The sequence below is a fragment of the Myotis nattereri genome, assembly GCF_964212035.1.
Source record: "Myotis nattereri genome assembly, chromosome: 16".
In the NCBI taxonomy this organism is placed as follows: Eukaryota; Metazoa; Chordata; class Mammalia; order Chiroptera; family Vespertilionidae; genus Myotis; species Myotis nattereri.
In genome coordinates, this window is record NC_138091.1 from 43,606,741 (window position 1) to 43,628,428 (window position 21,688).

Below are 21,688 nucleotides of genomic sequence, written 5' to 3' on the forward strand. Positions count from 1 at the left end.
GAAAAACATGCAGTGAAGTCAGGAAAAGGCAGTTTCTCCTCTATTCCACGCCATTCCAGCTAGGCACACTGAGAACACATTCCCCTGGCAGGAAACCCTTTGTCAGCATAAAGGGCTCTCTGGATAATGCTTCCTTTCCATTTTTGATGTACAATAGCACCATTTTTCTAAGTAGAATAATACACAGCACCTTGGATGAACAAAAGGTTATAATTTAGCCAAGGCCTCTGCTGACGTCTGAAAGTGAAGGCAGCAAATAATTGAGATGAAATGACTACTTTAGTGATCCTCCGAGATATCAGACTTATTCCACATGGTGATCTTTATTACATGTATGCAAGAATTATATACATGGGCATCGGGTCACCTCCCACACTACAAACCAGAAAGATATGCCCTGTGAAAAAATAACCTAGATGAGCAGTTTCTTATATTCAGTATCAGAGGCCTCAAAAGATACATACACAGCTTTTAAGTCACAGAACAAAAAAAACCCAAGTAACTACTTTTGCAAGCCTACATCTAAATAGTACACCATCATGCTCTACATACAGAACAGAGTAAGTTCCATTACCTGAATTCATTCTACATCAAGGCAACAGTTAAGTTTATACTAAAAGGAGGAGGAAATTATCTGTAGACTTCAAGCAAAAGAGAATATTGTAGTGCGCCCATTATCTGCAGGGGAATCCATTCCAAAATCCCCAACGGATGCCTGAAACAGCAGATAGTGCCAAACCCTATATATGCAATATTTTTTCCTATAATACATCTATGATAAAGTTTAATTTATAAATTAGGCACATTAAGACATTCACAATAACAATAAAGTAGAATAATTATAACAATATACTGTAATAAAAGTTACGTGAATGTAGTCTCTCTCCGATAACCAACCTGATCATTGAGATGGCTACTAAGAGACTAACACGTAGGTAGTATGGCTACACTGGACAAAGGAACAATTTGTATCTAGGTGGGATAGCATGAGATTTCATCACCTCTCAATATATAAAAAGCCAGCGACTGGAAGGCTGGAACGACCGGTCGCTATGACACCCACTGTGGCCAGCAAACCAACCCCATCAAGGGTAGGGCTGGCCAGCCACGGCCCCAACCCAGATCAGCCCCATGGGGGCGGGGCTGGTCGGCCAAATGCCTGTGGCCCCGTTCCCTGGCCCAGATTGGGCCCCAATTGGGGCCAGGTCGATCAGACCCCACCCATGCACAAATTTGTGCACTAGACCTCTAGTTATTCATAATAGTGCACAATTTAAAACTTAGGAATTGTTTATTAACAAAATTTTCTATTTAATATATTTGGACTACAGTTGACCACATGTAACTGCAACCATGAAAAATAAAAAAAACATTGATAAGGGGGACTAATGCATTTCCTGAATGACGATTCCAGAAAGTCAAACTCACTAAATCTCAAAATTTCACAAATGCAATAATGAAAGAGGGTGAACAGATCTAAAGGAAGGATCCCCAGGAAAGGAAAAGAGAAGAATAACATTATCTTCCAGTGAATATCAAGCTTTAAAACAAGAATAGAAAATGGGTAGCTAATCACCGCCCACCAACCCTAAAAAAAAAATACAAAAAAACCAACTCTTTTCAGTTTCTAATTATGGAAAGTAAACAAGGGTAAGAAAAGACCTTAGGACTGAGCAACTAAACCTAAATTGGTCAAATTCAACTTTTGGTCAACTTCTGATAGGTTGTATCACCTAAAGGCAAATCACAATGGAAAACTGTCCTGGGAGAAAGAACAAAGGTAAAGCCAGAGAGGTTTATTTTTATAGGAGGTGCCGAAGAGGATTACCAGAATATAATTCTGTGGAAATTACTGTCTTGGCTAAGAGATCAACTTTTAGTATTTTTACCTAACTCCATTTGAAATTTCATATGGCTCAATTTTCTCAACTTAGGCTGCAAAGTTAAAATAGCCTGGGTATCTTTTAAAAACATCAATGTTTAGGTCCTCCCAGAACTTTTGTTTAATTTGCTCTAGGGTTGGGCCCAAACACTGACAGTATTTTTCTTTTAAATATGGTACAAATTATGTAGCTAAAGTTGAGAACCACATGCTTGAAATCAAAGGTTAGTAGCTGCCATACTTCATCTGCAGCACACCACTGACCTCTATGGGTAAGGCTCTGTTATAGAACTAATGATAAAAACAGCAGCCACAGTCTAGAGCAGCGTTTGCCAATTGGTGGTCCGTGAGGTCCAAAAGGTTGGCAACCACTGGTCTAGAGGCCTTGTTAATAGCCTTTCTGAAATGAACACTGAGCTTATTATAACCCAGTGCCAGGCAACCACATAACTCTAATCCTGGCCATATTTTAAGTGGGGTCTGGGTCAAATTTTATCACTCCTAGCAACACTATTCTTCCTAGAGAATAAAAGACAGACCTTTAACAAAATAATTGCAAGGGTTTCTTGTCTTCCCTCAATTAATGTGGGGCATTACAAGAGCCAGAAATGTGTTTACTACTGAAGTTAAGAGAAAAAGGCACCTGGGTTTACCAACGGGTATAGCTCAAACAGCAAAATGAAGTGGTTCATAGTGGTTACAGATATTCTATGTCTTTACTACCCAACATGTGGTCCACAAACCTGGGAGCTTGTTAGAAACGCAGACTCGTAGGCCTCACCCAAGACCAACTAAATTAGAATTTGTCTTGGAGATCTCCAAGAGACTTATGTGCTCATTATAGTTTGAGAAGCACTGCTATGAGGCAACAATTCACTCAAGAAATGGTACTATGTATATAGATTAAGTGAAAAATGTTAAGGATTATTTTTCTCCTTAAATTAGGTCATTTGTTGCCGAAACCGGTTTGGCTCAGTGGATAGAGCGTCGGCCTGCGGACTGAAAGGTCCCAGGTTCGATTCCGGTCAAGGGCATGTACCTGGGTTGCGGGCACATCCCCAGCGGGAGATGTGCAGGAGGCAGCTGATCGATGTTTCTCTCTCATCGATGTTTCTAACTCTCTATCTCTCTCCCTTTCTCTCTGTAAAAAATCAATAAAATATATTAAAAAAAAAAAATTAGGTCATTTGCACAGGAACATTTTAAAAGTGGCAGTCTGGCCAAAACCGGTTTGGCTCAGTGGATAGAGCGTCGGCTTGCGGACTGAAGGGTCCCAGGTTCGATTCCGGTCAAGGGCATGTACCTGGGTTGCGGGCACATCCCCGGTGGGAGATGTGCGGGAGGCAGCTGATTCATGTTTCTCTCATCGATGTTTCTGACTATCTCTCTCCCTTCCTCTCTGTAAAAAATCAATAAAATAAAATAAAAATAAAAAAAATTGGCAGTCTGCCTGACCAGCGTGGCTCAGTGGTTGAGCGTCGACCTATGGTCACAGTTTGATTCCAGGTCAGGGCACATGCCTGGGTTGTGGGCTCGATCCCGTGTGGGGCGTGCAGGAGGCAGCCGATCAGTTTCTCCAATTTACTCCTCACCCTCTAATAGGATATTCTTTACAAAAAAAGAAAAAAGGCCCTAATCGGTTTGGCTCAGTGGATAGAGCGTCGGCCCGTGGACTGAAGGGTCCCAGGTTCGATTCCGGCCAAGGACATGTACCTTGGTTGCGGGCACATCCCCAGTAGGGGGTGTGCAGGAGGCAGCTGATCAATGTTTCTCTCTCATTGATGTTTCTAACTCTCTATCCCTCTCCCTTCCTCTCTTTAAAACATCAATAAAATATATTTAAAAAAAAAAAAAAAGAAGAAAAAGAAAAGAAAAAAGGCCCATATGTGATGCTGGCTACTATAATCTAAGGAAGTTCTAACAGTTTTTCTATCTAATGTAATACTTGTGAGAATTCTAACAGATGACTGAATAGCTATGTAAAAATAAGGAGAAACCTCATTGGTTTTAGGGGTTCATAAGAGCTAATACAAAGCCAGAAGATGTAACACATCTAGCCCGCCCCATGTGGATCAGTGGATTGAGCATCATCCCATGCACCAAGAGGCCAGCAGTTTGATTCCCAGTCAGGGCATATGCCCAGATTGCAGGCTGGATCCCCAATAAGGAGCATGCAGGAGGCTGCCAATCAATGTTTCTCTCTCTAAAAAAATCAATAAAAACATACTAAAAAAAAAAAAAAAAAAAGATGTAACATGTCTCTCCCCTTCCATGCTAAAATGGGTCAAGAAACAAGAGCATAGAATTCTGGGCCAGGCAACATCAAAACATAGTACTTCTTTCTCCCCTCCATCTTTCAAACTTAATTTGTCATTCTTAGGTAAAATAAGCAACCAGAACAATTAATAATTAGGGTTGTTAACACATTAACTTGAGAAGGATGTATGTAACATTCAACTTGTTGTTGATGCATCAACAGAATAGGAAAAGCTATTTCAATGTTTATAAGGGATTTCTGGAAGTCACCATGAATATTTCAATATTCATTTTTCAGTCTCCTGAGTCTCTAAGGAGGCTATACAGCACTGCAGAATAATCATCTGAGGAAACTACTGTTCTTACATCATCGGCCAACTACAGCCACTAAAGACATGAATACGAAAAGCAAACACTTATATCACACTTATATCCCCCCAAAACGCTACAGGAGTGCTCATTTATGTCACTATAGCTGGAGTCCAGAGCTTGGTCAGTGTAGACTCTGAAAGCAGGACTTCCCACTAGTAAAATGCACAACCCACAGAGATATGACTATAACCCTATTTCCTTAGATTCTCTGCCTGCCAAAAAGTAAATGTACCTGTAGTGGAGGACATGAATGCAGGATAGAATACTGCTCATGAAGTAGAAGAGAAAATGGTGGTATATGTAGTAAAAAATAAGGTTGTTTTGTTTATGTAATCTCTGAGAACATACATTTTCAATCATGGCATCTGCCTTCTAATTTCTGATGTTAAATAAATCAGTTTGTTGAGTACCTTTCTAGTCATTAGGTTGACAAACATCTTATTTGCAATTATCTAGCTAAAAGAGCCCATCTAATCCCATCACAGTTAAGTATCTAGTTTGCAGGGAGCCATGCGATGAGACCTGGTTTTTTTCTGGCCTTCTACACAAATGGAAGGTCATCTTTAATATTTCTCATTTATCTTCTACAGCAACAAAAACTAATTTTGGTTCCCATTGGTGGCACATATTCAGATACTCTAGACTTTGGAGCCTTTTAGTTTTAGAATCCTGGAAGCTAATTAAATTGGAGGTATGACGGGGTGGGAGCAGGGGGAGAGGAAGAATAATTAAGCAGTACTTCCCAACTGTAATAAAGGTATGTTTTTAATACAAATGGCTGCCTCAAAATCTTTTAGAGTTAGATAGGCCATAAGCCAGTAAAATATTAAAAAGGCCAAGGTTAGAAAGCCTCAAAAGAGGATGATCTCTATGAGGTCATTTAAATGCTGTTCAGGTGAAAAGGGGAATTACAGAGGCTATCCACAGTTAAGCAGCAGGAGCACTAATGAGCTCTGGAAAGAACACTAAACATTAAGATTGCTGAATAGGCTGGTTAACATCAAAAGTTCTATTTAGAGGCAGGACAACAAAGTAATCCTGTACACTTGTAGACATACCCCATACCACTGATGGACAGAGTCATTAATTCACTAAAGATAAATAATTCTGTCCTTTATCAGAGGGCAGTGCTCTGCTTATCAAGGAAATATCTAGTTCTAAAAAGCCAAATAATTTAAAGTTCTTTAGCATATCAAGAATGAAAAACAACCAAGAGAAAGAAGGAAGAAAGATGCTTACCAGACTATCTAGTCCTCCTCCCAAGAGATCCACTGCTCCCACCTGCATGGAGGATACCTGTGGCACATTGACTGGTGGACCGAGATCAAGGTTTAAAAGGTCCCCTAGAAGGTCACCTTGAGAGGGAATAACCTGAGTCTGTTCCAGGTTGGTGGCAGTGGCGGTGCCAACAGGGCTGTCACCTGCATCAGTACTGTAGACACACATACAAAGAAGGGAAAAGAGAAAAGTCAGTTTCACCTGGGACGTAATAACATTGGGGGGGGAGGGGGGTGCCAGAACCGGTTTGGCTCAGTGGATAGAGCATCGGCCTGCAGACTCAGGGGTCCGGGATTCGATTCCAGTCAGGAGCATGTGCCTTGGTTGCGGGCACATCCCCAGTGGGGGGCGTGCAGGAGGCAGCTGATCGATGTTTCTGGCTCTCTATCCCTCTCTCTTCCTCTCTGTGAAAAATCAATAAAATGTATTAAAAAAAAATTGGGGGGGGGGTGGGGTGGGATGGATGTACATGAAGAGATAACAGCAATTCTTATTTTCATCAAAATACAGTTACTAAAATGAAAAGAAATATATACTATATAACCTGATTAGTTGGTCAATTTTAATACTGAATACCTACTCTATGAGGGAGCACCATAATGAGAACTCTGGGAAGAAAAAAAATATATATTTTCTGTTCTCACATAACTTACACTCTAACAACAACAACAACAAAGCATTCACAAAATAATGGAAAAGCACGCTCACTGTGTAACAGCAGAAATGAACATTGTGTAACAGCAGAAATGAGCACCATTTGAGCGGCTGCATGCGACAGGACACAGATGAGAAACAAAACAAAACTAGGTGGGGCTGACTCTAAAGGCTCCTGAGAATGGTTTCATGGCTAGATTTTGAAGAACAGCATAGTTTGAAAAACTACCAGGGAGAGATCTTCCAAAAAAGAAGGGATGAGCTGTAAACGGTTTGGCTCAGTGGATAGAGCGTCAGCCTGCGGACTGAAAGGTCCCAGGTTCGGTTCCAGTCAAGGGCATGTACCTTGGTTGCGGGCACATCCCCAGTGGGGGCTGTGCAGGAGGCAGCTGATCGATGTTTCTAACTCTCTATCCCTCTCCCTTCCTCTCTGTAAAAAAGTCAAAAAAATATATTTAAAAAAAGAAAAGAAGGGATGATTTGTGCAAAGGCACAGAAATGAACAATTGGACTTTAGGATGGTGAAAAAATTATATTGGCAGGAGCAGAGATTGGGATTAGTGAGATTTGGGGGAAGAGAAGATGAGGAAAATGTAACTTTGAAACTAGTCTGGAGAACTAATTTTTTTATATGATAGACAATGCAGAATCACTTTTATTTGTTGAACAAAAAACTAAAAATAACATTAGAGGAACATTATTCTAGCAGCTGTGTGTATAATGAACTGAAGTTGGGAGAATGGACATGCAGATCAGTTAAGAGTAATCTAAACTGCTACTGTCACTACACTGTATAAAGAAAAAGGAATAGGTGAGTTCCAATAGGTAATTAAAAGGACTGGACAGAGGGAAATGACCTTTTCAATAAAATGGTGCTGAGTCAACTGGATAGCTGTGTGGAAAAAAATGAGCCTTGACTCTAACAGCTCACAACATAAATAAAAATTAAAGCAATAAATCACACAAATGTGAATGGGAAGAGCTAGGAGAGTGTCTTGATGACCCTGGAGTAGACAAAAGTTTCATAAAAAGTACTAACCATCAAAGAAAAAATTTGATGGACTGGACTTCATTAAAATTAAGAATATCTCTTCTTCAAATGACACCATTAAGAGAATGAGAGAGGTATTTCCACAGACTAGGAGAAAATGTTTGTCAATAATACATTTACCTGACAAATTACTTATATCCGAATTATACAATGAGTCCCTACAAATCATTGTCATTCTATAAAGAATGCCTACAAAGTAAAAGACAACACATTATTCTGTCTCTTCTAGAGGTTTAAAAAAGAGTAAGGTTTTCTAGAGTTACTGTAGTGCATGTCAAAGGCATATTACTTATCCTTATGCTGCAGAAGACTGCCAGGTAATGTCAGCACTATCACAGACATGCCATTTGCAGCAACATATCATCCCTATTTATTTCAAAGGAAAAATTACTTCTGCATCTGTGTTTCCTTTAAAAACACAAAACAACAAAAAACACACAAAAATAAAAACACACACAAAACAAGTACAAATGGCCAAAAAGAAGTTATCCAAAAAAGATTCACATAAAGAATTGTGAAGGTAACAATTAAAGGCTATTAATCAGATAAGACTTTATGTAAGAGACTGTTTCTTTTTGCATAGTTTAAATATTGGTTCTTTCTTTGTATTCTAGAAAGGGCTGTTTTTGTTTCTTGACTCCTTTCACTTTTCTCCATCCATCTGAGGGTCAAAAGTTATCAAAAGAAAGGTAATTTAGCCCTAACCGGTTTGGCTCAGTGGATAGAGCATCGGCCTGCGGACTGAAAGGTCCCAGGTTCAATTCCAGTCAAGGGCATGTACCTTGGTTGCAGGCACATCCACAGTGGGGGGTGTGCAAGAGGCAGCTGATTGATGTTTCTAACTCTCTATCCTTTTCCCTTCCTCTCTGTAAAAAATCAATAAAATATATTTTTTTAAAAAAGGTAATTTAAATGGCATATAAATATTGTTATAGAGGCAACTTACAACAGAAAATCCTTATCTATTATCAAAACTTGAAGCACAGACTGGGAGATGTACTTAGATGTCAAATGGTCATATCTAGAGAATGTTAAATATTACAAAGCTTAATCCTTATGAAGCCACAGTTTCCTATGGGTGAAAATCACAGCACCTTCTAAACCGAAGATTGAACTCAATTAAAGGCTAATGAAAGATTAATATTTTCTTGGGCATTGCCCTTTTCTTGTTTTCTGTATCCATTTTGTTTAAATGGAGCCCAAAATGTTTTCTACACTAATTGGTAAAGCAATGAATCCTACATTCTGGCTATTCACAGACTTAAACAGCAATATATATCTGCTAAGTGTACATGTAGGCTTTTCCCCCCCAAATTTTCAACTCTGGCAAGATTTCTAGTCTCAGTTTACTGAGACTTAAGCAACTTTCAAACTTTATTAGTTTAGAAGATCTTCATAATTTTCTAAACCATACTATTATCAACTCCCAGATTAGAAGAAAGGGGTCTTTCATCGCTTCTGTGGTCTTTCACCCACTGTGTGCATGTGTGGTCACTGCTATTCAGACAGAGCCCCCAGGGCAGTATAGCAGAGGTTTGCTGTCCAATTTGCAAACCTACTAGGTATAAAAGCATGAGGAAGACCAACTCTGTCTAAGCAAAGGGACATTTCACACTCAAATCCATTTCACCTGCTCACCTCCCATGATGTATTGGCAAGTGTTTGCGATGGATTCCGTGACTTCCTTCCACAAAAGCATTGGGAGGCTTGTGGTACACAGAGGCCAAAGAACCAATGTGGCAGATTAGCTCATCCAGAAGAGTTGGCTCAATAAGATCTGTCTCCTCAGAGATCAGTGGCTTCTCAGACAAGACTACTTCTTTGGCTGTGACAGGGTCGGTTGAGAGAAGCCGCCAATAAATATAGCCCCTATCTCGAAGGTCAGGATTATCAGAATCCTAATGAAAAGAGAAAGGCAAGGAGGTTTAAATGAAGCTGTTCAGAAACCCAAACTGCTGGATTTATTATCAAGGCAATGCTGTAGCGACTTATACACTGTGGCTCTTAAGACTCAACTTAGACTCAATATAGTTTTAATAGTCATCATTCTATTAACTCTATGTTTCAACGAATCTAAACATAAATTGAGATGGGTTACTCTTAAAATTCAAAGCCAAGTTGGGAAAAGCAAAATAAAGTTTAATCTAGTAAAAATTAATTGATGTAATGGCTTTAGGAGATAAAAATGTTTTTCAACTACTATAAATATTAGGATTATTCATGAAATACATCTTATATATTGTACCCACACCTTCTTTCTTCACTCAAATATTTAAGTATCTCCTATGGAGACACTGTCTAGACCAGGGGTGGGCAAACTTTTTGACTCGAGGGCCACAATGGGTTCTTAAACTGGACCGGAGGGCCAGAACAAAAGCATGGATGGAGTGTTTGTGTGAACTAATATAAATTCAAAGTAAACATCATTACATAAAAGGGTACGGTCTTTTTTTTTTTAGTTTTATTCATTTCAAACGGACCGGATCCGGCCCGCGGGCCGTAGTTTGCCCAAGGCTGGTCTAGACCCTGGAAATAGAGATAACAAACAACAGTGTCTGACTTTAATGAGCTCACAGGGTACTAATTATTACAATTTAGTATGAGATGTGACTATTTTCTAAATAACAAAAAAATAACTGTTAAAGAGAGCACATGGTGACACTTGAAACTTAATGGTCTTGTTTTTCTGTGGTAGTTTTAAAACAATTTCTACATGCTCATCACTAAAAAAACGTTTTATCAATGCCACATCATGATTTAGAAGTGTATAATATAAAAATAAGTCTCTCCAATCATCTGGCCCTTCCCCACCATTAACTCCCCATCCCCAAAATAGCCATGTTAACAGTGTGTTATTTATCTTTCCAGACAGCTCCCACACATTCGCATATGTATTTTATACAAAACCAGTTTCATACTATATATACTATTCTGCAAGCTGCTTTCCACATTGGCACATACAGTTGTAGTCTGCCACTGTATATGCAGCACTCATTATTACTTACTGGTGCCCTTCTAATGGACATTTAGATTGTTGCCTATCTATCTATCTATCTATCTATCTATCTATCTATCTATCTATCTATCATCTATGTTTGTGATCATTAAAAAGTGGCAATAAATATCCTGGTATGTACCTCTGAGAATTAAGTCTATATGGTAGCATTTATTTATACACAAGTTGTTCCAGTGGCATCATGTTATTAAAATGCAACAATAAGTCCTTGTTTCAATTTTTGTATTTAAAACTCACATACAAAAATAGTTTCTTTATACTAGGCCAATTTGAGGGCTTCCACATGAGTTTATAAGATGAACAGGTTCATTATTTAGCCATCTAAAGCACATGTAATTTACCTCAACACCAGCAATGATCCAGGTGGTTTTGACTACATAGTTTTAAGTGGTTTTTCTTAGTCATATATTGTTGGTACTTACCAGCCATAAATATTGGGTTCTTATTTCACAAACTTGAGAAAAATATACCAACTTCCAGTAGAAAAGAGTTATATAAATGTGGCTGTCCTTTTATGCTAACTACTCAGATACCATTAATTGGACAGAAAAGGCAAGTTCAGAGAAACTGCTTAATAATTATTTATAGCCAAATATGAAATAATTATCCACAATGATCTGAAAATTATTAAGGTCACTTACACATGTTGGCTTATACACAATAGTGTTTCTGGCCGGGAAAGCAGGGAATGGGTATTCTCAAAGTCATTCTTAACTTTCAGACCAGAAAAGCAGCATAACACAGTGGATAAGGTCAAAGACTCTGGAACCAGGCTACCTTGATTTGAGTCCTAGCTCCACCCCATACTAACTAGGCCTATCTGTCTCAGTTTCCTCATGTATAAAATAGAGTAGTAGCAGTATTGAGATTGAGCTAGCATGTGAAGTGCTTACTAGAATGCCTGGTACATAGTAGTAATCACTATATAAATGATTGTTGTTATGGTTTATTTATACCCTGCCCTGTTCTACAAAGAAATTTAATGAAGTTTACGAAAATGCATTTAAGGCTAGAGAACATAAATTAGGAAGATAAATGTATGCCACAATGACCTACACATTTTCTACAGGAGATCCTTACATTTGATTCTAAGGTTTTGAACAACTGATATAAAAAAGAAATCTAGTCAGGTAAGTAATTTAGAGGGTCAGGGAACTACACACCAATGCATAGGAAAATCTAAAACTGGTTAGGAATTTGTTTGATGGAGCCTCATAAAGAAGAAAACATAATGAAATGAACAATGACTTTGACAACAATAGATCCACATAGGATAGCTTCCATGACAACACTTACTACAGGATGACGGTATCAGTATGGGGTGGGCAACAGTAGATTTACAGTTGTGGGTATATGAAACAGAGTTAATAAAGCTATTGTAATAATCATAACCTGCATGTCTTTTTCCATGCAAACAACTGTACTAGTATTACTGTAAACCTATTTTTGCCCAACCCTGTACATAAGAGTCACTATTTTTATATTTTACAGATCTAAAGACTGGTGAACCTTTCCAATTAAAACCTCCACAAATGGGGAGTTTCATACAATTTAAAATCAACCCCACGCCTTTTCCAGTTTTCTTACCTGTGTTGCCAAACTCAAGACCTGCTGTACCAGCTCCTGTGTTTCTGATGGTTTCTTGAGAAACAGCTTCACTATGGCAGTAAGCAGAGTGAGCTGCACCTAAGCAGACATAATTTAATAGATAAAGTGAAAGACATTAGCATTATTCATAGCATCACTTCCAAAATAGTATTTCCAAAATGAATTACTATGGGGTCTTTCTGATTTTGATTAAGAGACAAAGATTAAAACTGAGCCAATATCAACAATAGCAGTCAAAGGTATCCATCAACTGAAAACTCAATAGACTACTATTTCCAAATGGCATTTTTTGGCATCAAAATTGCTTATCTGGCCCTAACCGGTGTGGCTCAGTGGATAGAGCGTCGACCTGCGGACTGAAGGGTTCCAGGTTCGATTCTGGTCAAGGGCATGTACCTCAGTTGCGGGCACATCCCCAGTAGGGGGCGTGCAGGAGGCAGATGATTGATGTTTCTCTCTCATCGATGTTTCTAACTCTATCCCTCTCCCTTCCTCTCTGTAAAAAATCAATAAAATATATATTTTTAAAAATTACTTATCTGTTTCTGACCCAGATAATTACCTATATTTCTGAAAGCACATGCTAACATTGTGATGATAATAAAACTGGTTCCTGACCCAGTCCTTTATTATTTACTTCCACCAAGAGCTACAATATTGATGCATATATGCATAAGCCATGGACACAGACAATAGGGTGGTGAAGGGGCGGGGGCTGGGGAAGGCTATGGGGGTCAAATGGGGGGAAAGAGAGGACATACGTAATACTTTCAACGATAAAGATTAAAAATAATAATAATAATAATAATAATAATAAATAAAATAAAAATGGGAGAAAGAAAAAGCTGCAACTTTGGGAGAACTAGGGAATCATCTGTCATACTGGGGCAAGAGCAGAGACAGTAGAATTATGCCAGATCACAGCCAATTAAGAGTGGGATGCTGAACCACAAAGCTACTGGCTTATATGTGTTCCTTGTAAAGGCCTATTGCAAACACTGGTAGCCCTGGCCAGTTCTGATTAGAGTGTCAGCCTGCACACCAAAGGGTTCCCAGTCATGTGCACATACCTCGGTTACAGGCTTAGACCCCAGCCCAGGTTGGGGCATGTGCAGGAGGCAACCAATTGATGTGTCTCTCTCACATTAATGTTTCTCTCTTTCCTCTCCCTCCCTGCCTCTCTCTCTTAAAAAATAAAATTAAATTAAAATTAAAAATAAAAATACTGGTGGATTACTTACATAAACTTTAAATTGCAGTGAGTGCAAATGCTAGGGGGGAAGGATTTAATAATTTATCTGCTTCTCTGGGCTTCGGCCCTAAGTTCAGGTCTCTCACTTTTGGTACAGGAGAGATAAAGTGGAAAGGAATCCAACCATACACAGAAAATCTTTTCAAACTGCACATGCCAGCCCTTATGGAAGTCCCAGGTGAAAACACCCACTATAATAAGCTGTTAACAACTACTGACAGGAATGGGTAATCATCTTTGGGTGGCAGAAAATGAAAAAGTGGTAACTACTGCTCTAAGCCAGTAGTTGTCAAAGTGTGGTTCTAGAGCAGCAGCAGCAGCACTACCACCACCTCCACCACCTCCATCATCACCGCCACACTGAGCCTTGTAAGAAAGGAAAACGCTTATTAGGCCCATCTCAGACCTACTGAGTCAGAAATTCTAGGGATAGAGGCCCATCAACCTATGCTTTAACAAGTTTTCCAGGTATTTCTGAGGCTCATGGAAGTTTGAGGACCACTGGTCTAAGTTAAGTTGTTTTGGTTCCACCAGAAATCAGCACAACTAAAATAACTCGACCCTTTGGGAGAAAAGTATATATATAAACCTCTCTCACATGAAACTACTGAACATTTACTTTCCCTAAAATCTTCCCCAGAAGATCTATGACATAGGAAACAGATGGAGACTTACCTGGGTGCTCTCATCATGAAAACCCTCCAGGAAGCTCTCTAGTAATTCATCTGCATTGTCAATTCGTTCAGCATATTCGCCCACAATCCAAATCATAGCTGCTCGCGCATCTGGCTCATCCAGCGAGTCTAAGTTCTCACACAGAGTGGCAATGATGCTTTCATACCTGATACAACAATGAAGGCAAAACTGAGAACTCTACTTAACAACAAAGGTTACAGGTAAACCCACAGACAAGGTCAGACAAGGTACTCTAAACCTAACCACCAAAATATAGAGGCTTTTTAGTACACATGTATTAAATTTTCTTTCAATTATATTTAATTATATTTAATAAATAGACCATAAATGCTTATAAAAGCTCATCAAATATTCCTTTCACAAGGAAAAATTAACCTGTGGTATTAGGTAATACCACTACGATATATTTCTAAAAATCTTTCCTACATGATCAGACAATTTTCCTATCTATTATTCCATTTTGCCTTCATGGCAGATGAACAAATTCCACTCCACTATTAGGAAAATGGAGTAAGATAACAGCATCCAGACTAGAAACAGTAATTTTGTCCCTTAATCCACATCTCTCTTTAAAAAAATGTTTTTATTGATTTTTAGAGAGAGAGGAAGGAGAGGGATATAGAGATAGAAACATGGATCGGCTGCCCCCTACTGGGGATCAAGCCTGCAACCCAGGTATGTGCCCTGACTTTTTTGTTCATGGGTCAATGCTCAACCACTGAGCAACACTGGCCAGGCAATCCACATCTCTTTTTTTATAGAGATTTTTATGTTCTTTTTTCCCATAGTACCTGCACTAATGATGTTTTTCTCCAAAGAAACAATTCAAATATTTATTTTTAATTTTATAGGTCTATAGCTCTCTCACTTTTACCATGCCGAATCTATCTCCTTGGCTAATGTAGTTTTAAACATCAAAATGACATTATATAATATATTAGAAGTAGACAAATAAATAATACACTTCATTGTTTGCTCTACTTCCACTGAATAAATCAGGTTTTTGATAATTCTTTCTTAAAATTAAACTGTCATAGCCCCTTACTAACACAAATCAGAAATGGACACATTTCTCCACCAATCATATTGTGATTATACATCTTCACCCTTAATCAAGAAGTTTAGAAACTCAACATTCCTCTTTTCTGGAGAGTGGCAAAAGTATATGGTTCTTTTTCCAAAATACCATTTTCAAAATTTAAAAAAATATACATAAAACCATAGGCCCGGTTCACAAAATTCATGCACTTTGTGGGGGTCCCTCAGCCTGGCGTAGACCCTCTCACAGTCCAGGAGCCCTTGGGGGGATGTCCGACTGCCATGGAGGTGGGAGAGGCTCCTGCCATCCTGCTGTGTTCGCCACCCGTGAGCCTGGCTTCTGGCTGAGCGGTGCTCCCTCTATGGGAGCACACTAACCACCAGGGAGCAGCTCCTGCATTGAGCGTCTGCCCCCTGGTGGTCAGTGTGTGTCACAGCAACCAGTCATTCCACCGTTCAGTGGATTTGCGTATTACCCTTTTATTACGTAGGATGCTTAATAAACCACTACTTTGCTAAAATATTTCTCCTAATTTTGAGTTCACCAGCAAGCTAACTTACTGCAAGTTGCTTCATTTAACACTATGTTTAGTAACCAACCAGAAGTTTCAGCACAAGGTATCTCTATAACTTTAAAGCAAAATGTAATTTAGGATGCTTACAAGACCTGGTCTTACTAGTATTTCACTCTTTCAGATTCCTTAATTGCTTGCTTTCAAAATCAATTCTAAAAAAAGTATTTTTGCTTCATAAACTAAGAGGCCTCAATGTGAAAAGTATGTGGGGTAAAAATGTAGATTTTATAGCTACATACATGGGAGCAACAAGAATACTTCAGAAAAGACCTGAGACCCTGGTAATTTACTGTTATCCGTTCTATAATTTTCCACAAAGTACTACGTTACATGCAAAGTGAACAGCCCAGCTGTCACCTTCCTGGTTTTTATAGTAGGGCAGTCAGACAATTTAATCATCCAAACTGAGACATTTCTGAGAGTGAAAGGGGGCACAATCATTAATTATGCCAGGTAACAGGTGTAAACTGGGATTATACATGGACAACCTGAAATATATGGGTATCCTATTTAATAGTAACTTTGCCACCAAAGAATCTGATTAACTTCAATATATGCCAATCAACAGTGCATATTTAGAACTTCAATTCTTCTAAAAGTAATAAAGCAGGGTGAAAAATTAGGTTTTAATCCCTGTGCTAACTACCTTATTATGTTTCTGATTTTTAATAAAGTATCCCACTATGACCAGTTACATTACAAAAAATAATTCTTACCTAGCCAATTTCAAAGTGCCTCACTTAAACATTTCCTAAATGATTTTAGGAAGAGGGGTAGAAGTATTTGGACGTACTTGTTGGGATACTTGCGGAAGATGTCCCTGATGACAACTATCGCCTCTTGGACCACATAATTTACTTTGGTTTGGATGAGATCAAGCAGTGTGCTCACACAACGTTCTGCAGATTGCTGTGAAGAGGAACATAATAAATGAGAAGTTAGATGATCTATCCAATAATACAACCTCAATATTAAAAAAATTCTGAAGCATACAGGCATATCAACTAAACTAGACTAAAAGATCAGGCACTTAAATTGACCAAGCAATCCTAGAGGCTGGGCTATCTGATGGAGATATATAGAGTTATAGATATATACAGACATATACTGACAGGTGAGTCCATTCAAATGAAAAGAATCATCTTATATATCCAGGAGAATAAAATGGGAAGAATAAGGCAAAGTAGAAGGTCTTTATCTGGAGTTCATGGGTAAGTGGAGACCAGAAAGGCAACTTTAAAACTCTTAAAATGTAATTGCCAAATTTTATATATGCATACAAGCATATTTTCCAGGGAGAGTACCCACAGCTTTCATGGTAGTTTCAAAGTTATCCGTGATTCAAAAAACTCAAGAAAAACTTGCCATCTTTTGGGTTATATACCTAAAAATCTATGGCCTTAGATAAACTGCAATTTCTCAGTTTATAATTCATCTATAAAATAGAATTTAATATAGTAAACTTTTCATTGATAAAGGGAGTATGAAAAAATACACAACAAAATTAATATATTGAAATTGTAAGTCATAGTTTTTAAAAGGAGATGGGCTCCAGATGAGAAATTCTAAAAATCAAGAACTGGTGTGGTTCAGTGGTTGAGCATCAACCCATGAACCAAGAGGTCATGGTTCCAGTCCCAGAAACTAAAACCAGAAACATGATTAAAATGATTCCCTCTCTAGATAAAAAGAACCAGGGATAGCTACTTTTCATTAAAAATTCTTTAATATTTTAACTATGAGGTTTATTATTTTGATAAACTTTAAAAATGCATTTTAAAGAAAGAAGTAAAGAGAACACTCAGAATCCCATAACATGACCACAACTACCACCAGACACTTGCCTCCACCTTGATGGCACACCGACCAATGGCCCGCACAGCTTTGCGAACAAAGTCAACATCCACCTCCGTGGCATATTCCTTCAGCTCTGCCAGAACCTGTTAAAAATCCAGGAAGTGAACAAACACCAAGGATTCTCAAACAGCAATTTAACAGCCTAGCTTTTTCTGAAGGCCAGACCTTAAGATCTAAGTCATTATAAACTTGAGTCTACAAAAAGTCTGACCTGAGCAATATTGGCTTGAGATGCCAAACGAATCATGATGTCCAGCTTCTCTAGTTTAACATAGATGGGATCATTATACTTCACAAAGAAGACTTTGATTTCCTGCTTTAAGATTTCAGGCCTGTAATACATAGAAACACAAGATAAGGAAGGTAAAGCATTTATAGATATTTCCTGAATCTGTATTAGTATCTAATCTATGCCTCCCTGCTCTCCTCCCACCCTACTCCCCCTCAGGAAAAGAACTCAAAAACTTCCCTTTCACCCATCTACTCAGTTCCATTTAGCAGACTAGCTTTATCCCTTAAAGAGTCAGGGGTACATGCAGTGAAAAACTGCTAGAACAACAATCTGGTTCTAAACAATGGCCTGAACCATATTAAGCAGGCACTAGCTAGTATGCTATTAAGAGACCCCCTCAGAAAACAAACTGCATTGTAGAGAAACAACAGGCATTTATTATAGGAATACTCCAAAATCAATTGTGAGTTAGCCTCCTGACCCAGAGCAAGTTGTTAAGCCATACAACATTCTCATTTATATGCATTAAAAAGAGATTAATACTGGCCTCTTTAATATTGGTATTATTAAACTTAATTCAAAATTACAAACACTTTAATCACCAATTCACTTTTTCCCAACCTTTTCTGAACAATTAGGTTGATGTTCCTCAGGGCGACATACTGCACCTCTGGCTCCCCAGACAGCAAAGTGACAAGTGGAGGGGCCAACTTCTTCAGCAGCATATTGTAGTAGTCAGAGTCCTTGGGTAACAACTCTAGAAATTTCATTAGGACTTTTACTGCTGAAAGCACCACTGCTGAGTTGGCATGAGAGAGCCGGGGAGTTACCCGCTCACAGATGCTGAGGGATAAAAAAGGAAAGTTATCACCTTAAATTAAAATTTCTTTGCTCAATACAGTCTATAAGGCAGTATGTCAGAGCCCCATGGGTCAAGAAATTACAGAATCAGTTAGAAAAGTCAAAGCTCCATGCGTAGGTAAAATTGTAATCCAACATTGCAGAAGCCTCATTCCCAGCAAACTACAGGCAGAGCAGGGACATCAGAAAACTTTAGGAAACCAGCAATAAGGGGTTTTCAAACTAGAAAGAAACTAGCCAATACCCCAAACACTTGAAGTTCACACCATTTACCTTCTAGTTTTATAGTCCTCTCTGTCTCCCCATATTATGCAAGGACTCCCTGCCTCAACCTACAGGAAGTCAAATTAAGCATTCTGAGAGTGATTTCATACTGACAGGTATCAACCAACTGTGGTTGAAGATTTCACTGTTAAAATGCAGTAGGAGGTGGATTGACAAGGAAAACTACCCAACCCTTTGCCTTCAGAATAATAAGCGAATCTCTGAAAGGTTTTTTTAACAATAGTACACCATTGCAATATTCTCCCAATCTATTCCCATTCTTCTAGCCCCTACCACCCACTTCAATGCCTCATGAAATCTTGAATATTTAATTATCTGTGGATGGGTCTTCAGAAATTAACCTAATTTTAATAGCTGTCAGGCAATGTAAATGGCTACTGATTATATCCAGTTAAAGATACAAGATAAATATACTGTGTTTCTTTCCCTCCCTGCTGCATCTGCTTGGCTAACTCCCTGACCTCCTTCAGGTCTTTATACAAATGCCACCTTCTCAGTTAGGCCTTCCCTGACCACCCTTTTATAAAATATGGCTCATCCCAATGCCCAGCATATCTTAAGATCTCTTCCCTACTTTATCTTTTTCATCAACACTTATCATCTGACATATGATATTTATCTTTATTTCTGCGCCATCCCTCAGAATGAGTGTTCTACGAGGGCTATGATTTATCTGTCCACTGTTGTACCTTTAGGGCCTGTAACAGTGCCTAGTACATAACTTGGGCTATATTTCCTGAGTTGAATGAATGAATAAGTGTGAAATGTCAATGACCAACAGAAAATAAATTCTATGTAAAGTTCTTTCCAGAAGATATCTGTTCTTCTAATGATTGAAATAAACTATTAGGGTGAACTTTAGCTACTAAATTCAGAGGGAACAATTTCCCAGACAAGCAAAGAGCACTTATGTTATAGAAACTTGAGCTTCAGCCAGGCAAGGAAGGTTCTTATCTACCATATTAAAATATGTCAACTTGCCGAAACCGGTTTGGCTCAGTGGATAGAGCGTCGGCCTGCGGACAGAAAGGTCCCAGGTTCGATTCCGGTCAAGGGCATGTACCTGGGTTGCGGGCACATCCCCAGTAGGAGATGTGCAGGAGGCAGCTGATCGATGTTTCTCTTTCATCGATGTTTCTAACTCTCTATCTCTCTCCCTTCCTCTCTGTAAAAAATCAATAAAATATATTTAAAAAAAAAAATATGTCAACTTAATAAAGAGCCAACATTTCTTCAAAAGATTGCGAGTTTAGCCCTGGCTGGTTTGGCTCAGTGGATAGAACTGAAGGGTACCAGGTTCAATTCTGGTCAAGGGCAAGTGCCTGAGTTGCGGGCTTGATCCCAATGGGAGGTGTGCAGGATGCAGCCGATCAGTGGTTCTCTCTCATCATTGATGTTTCTATTTCTCTCTCCCTCTCCCTTCCTCTCTGAAATTAATAAAAATATATATACATTAAATAAATTAAAAAAAAGATTGCGAGGTAAATTCCCAGTCAGGGCACATGCATGGGTTAAGGGTTCAATTCCCAGTTGGGGTGTGTATCGGAGGCAAGCAATTGATCCCCCTCTCTCTCCCTTTCTCCTCTCCCTCCCTCCCCCTTCCCCTATTTCTAAAATCAATGTACAATTTCTGATAGTCAAAGAAAATTTGAAACACTACAGTGGCCAAGGGCTGAGCAGAATAATCCAGGTGTGCCTCCCAAAATTTCCAAATTCAGACTGACATGATTTCTACAGTAATGGAAGACATCATATATTTTGCTGGCTCCAACACACTTTCTCTAGTACTGAATTATAGACACAGCTCAACTCAATAACTAGTATAAAGCCAATTACTATGTATCTGACCGAATAAAAAATTTGTCACTACAGTGAGAGATACTCACAAACCTTTCTCTGTCATATGGCCTTAGAACTGTTGTATGAGAGATGTAAGGCGATGATGATATAGCACAGCATAACTATACTGTTCAAACAAGAAATGAAAAACACACATCTCTTAGAAAGAACTATTTTTGCATGGTTTACTCCACTACCTAAAATGTTCCTAAAAATCTGGTAAGAAAATACCATGGGGATAGCAGTACCTATCCCATAAGCCACTGATCTTCAACATATTAGTCTTTTATTCTTTTTTTTTAAAAATATATTTTATTGATTTTTTACAGAGAGGAAGGGAGAGAGATAGAGAGTTAGAAACATCGATGAGAGAGAAACATCGATCAGCTGCCTCCTGCACATCTCCTACTGGGGATATGCCCGCAACCCAGGTACATGCCCTTGACCGGAATCGAACCCGGGACCCTTCAGTCCGCAGGCCGACGCTCTATCCACTGAGCCAAACCGGTTTCGGCTAGTCTTTTATTCTAATATAAACACTAGAACTTATTAAATCAGTCAAGACTCCCAGATACTATCCAGAACACCAGACTGACCTCTGAGCCTCCCGGTCATCTTTAGGGTTGTAATTGGACAGGCAGTCCAGGATGAAAATCTGGCCCCATTCAGTACACTCATTCAGGGCTGTCAGCAGCTTATTAATGTTCTGTGGGTTCAGATCGAGTAAGTTGCTGTTTGGGTGAGATTCACTGATTTCAGATAATGCTGCTACAGCATTAGCCACCACCTGGGAAAGAAGAAGACATTACCTTTATTTACCAAGAACAGTACAACCATAGACAACTATAATCTCTCAATCACAAACCTCAAGTCATTCCTGAATATTTTACCTAGTCTATTAGAAATAGATAAACTACTTTTAAAACATATATTAAA

At 38.8% G+C, this 21,688-nt stretch overlaps 1 protein-coding gene across 1 annotated transcript in view; it reads right to left on the minus strand.

Annotated features, from left to right (window-relative positions):
- Positions 1-21,688, minus strand: part of AP2B1 (adaptor related protein complex 2 subunit beta 1) — a 100,639-nt gene that overhangs the window by 50,081 nt on the left and 28,870 nt on the right. Inside the window, exons 6-14 of the mRNA XM_081110863.1 lie at positions 21,349-21,539; positions 18,389-18,610; positions 17,747-17,867; positions 17,523-17,618; positions 16,472-16,587; positions 14,045-14,210; positions 12,097-12,195; positions 9,132-9,391; positions 5,750-5,942 (exon numbers count right to left, since the gene is read on the minus strand). Of these exons, the coding sequence (XP_080966989.1) occupies positions 5,750-5,942; positions 9,132-9,391; positions 12,097-12,195; positions 14,045-14,210; positions 16,472-16,587; positions 17,523-17,618; positions 17,747-17,867; positions 18,389-18,610; positions 21,349-21,539 (1,464 nt within the window). The remainder of the gene's footprint in view (positions 1-5,749; positions 5,943-9,131; positions 9,392-12,096; positions 12,196-14,044; positions 14,211-16,471; positions 16,588-17,522; positions 17,619-17,746; positions 17,868-18,388; positions 18,611-21,348; positions 21,540-21,688) is intronic.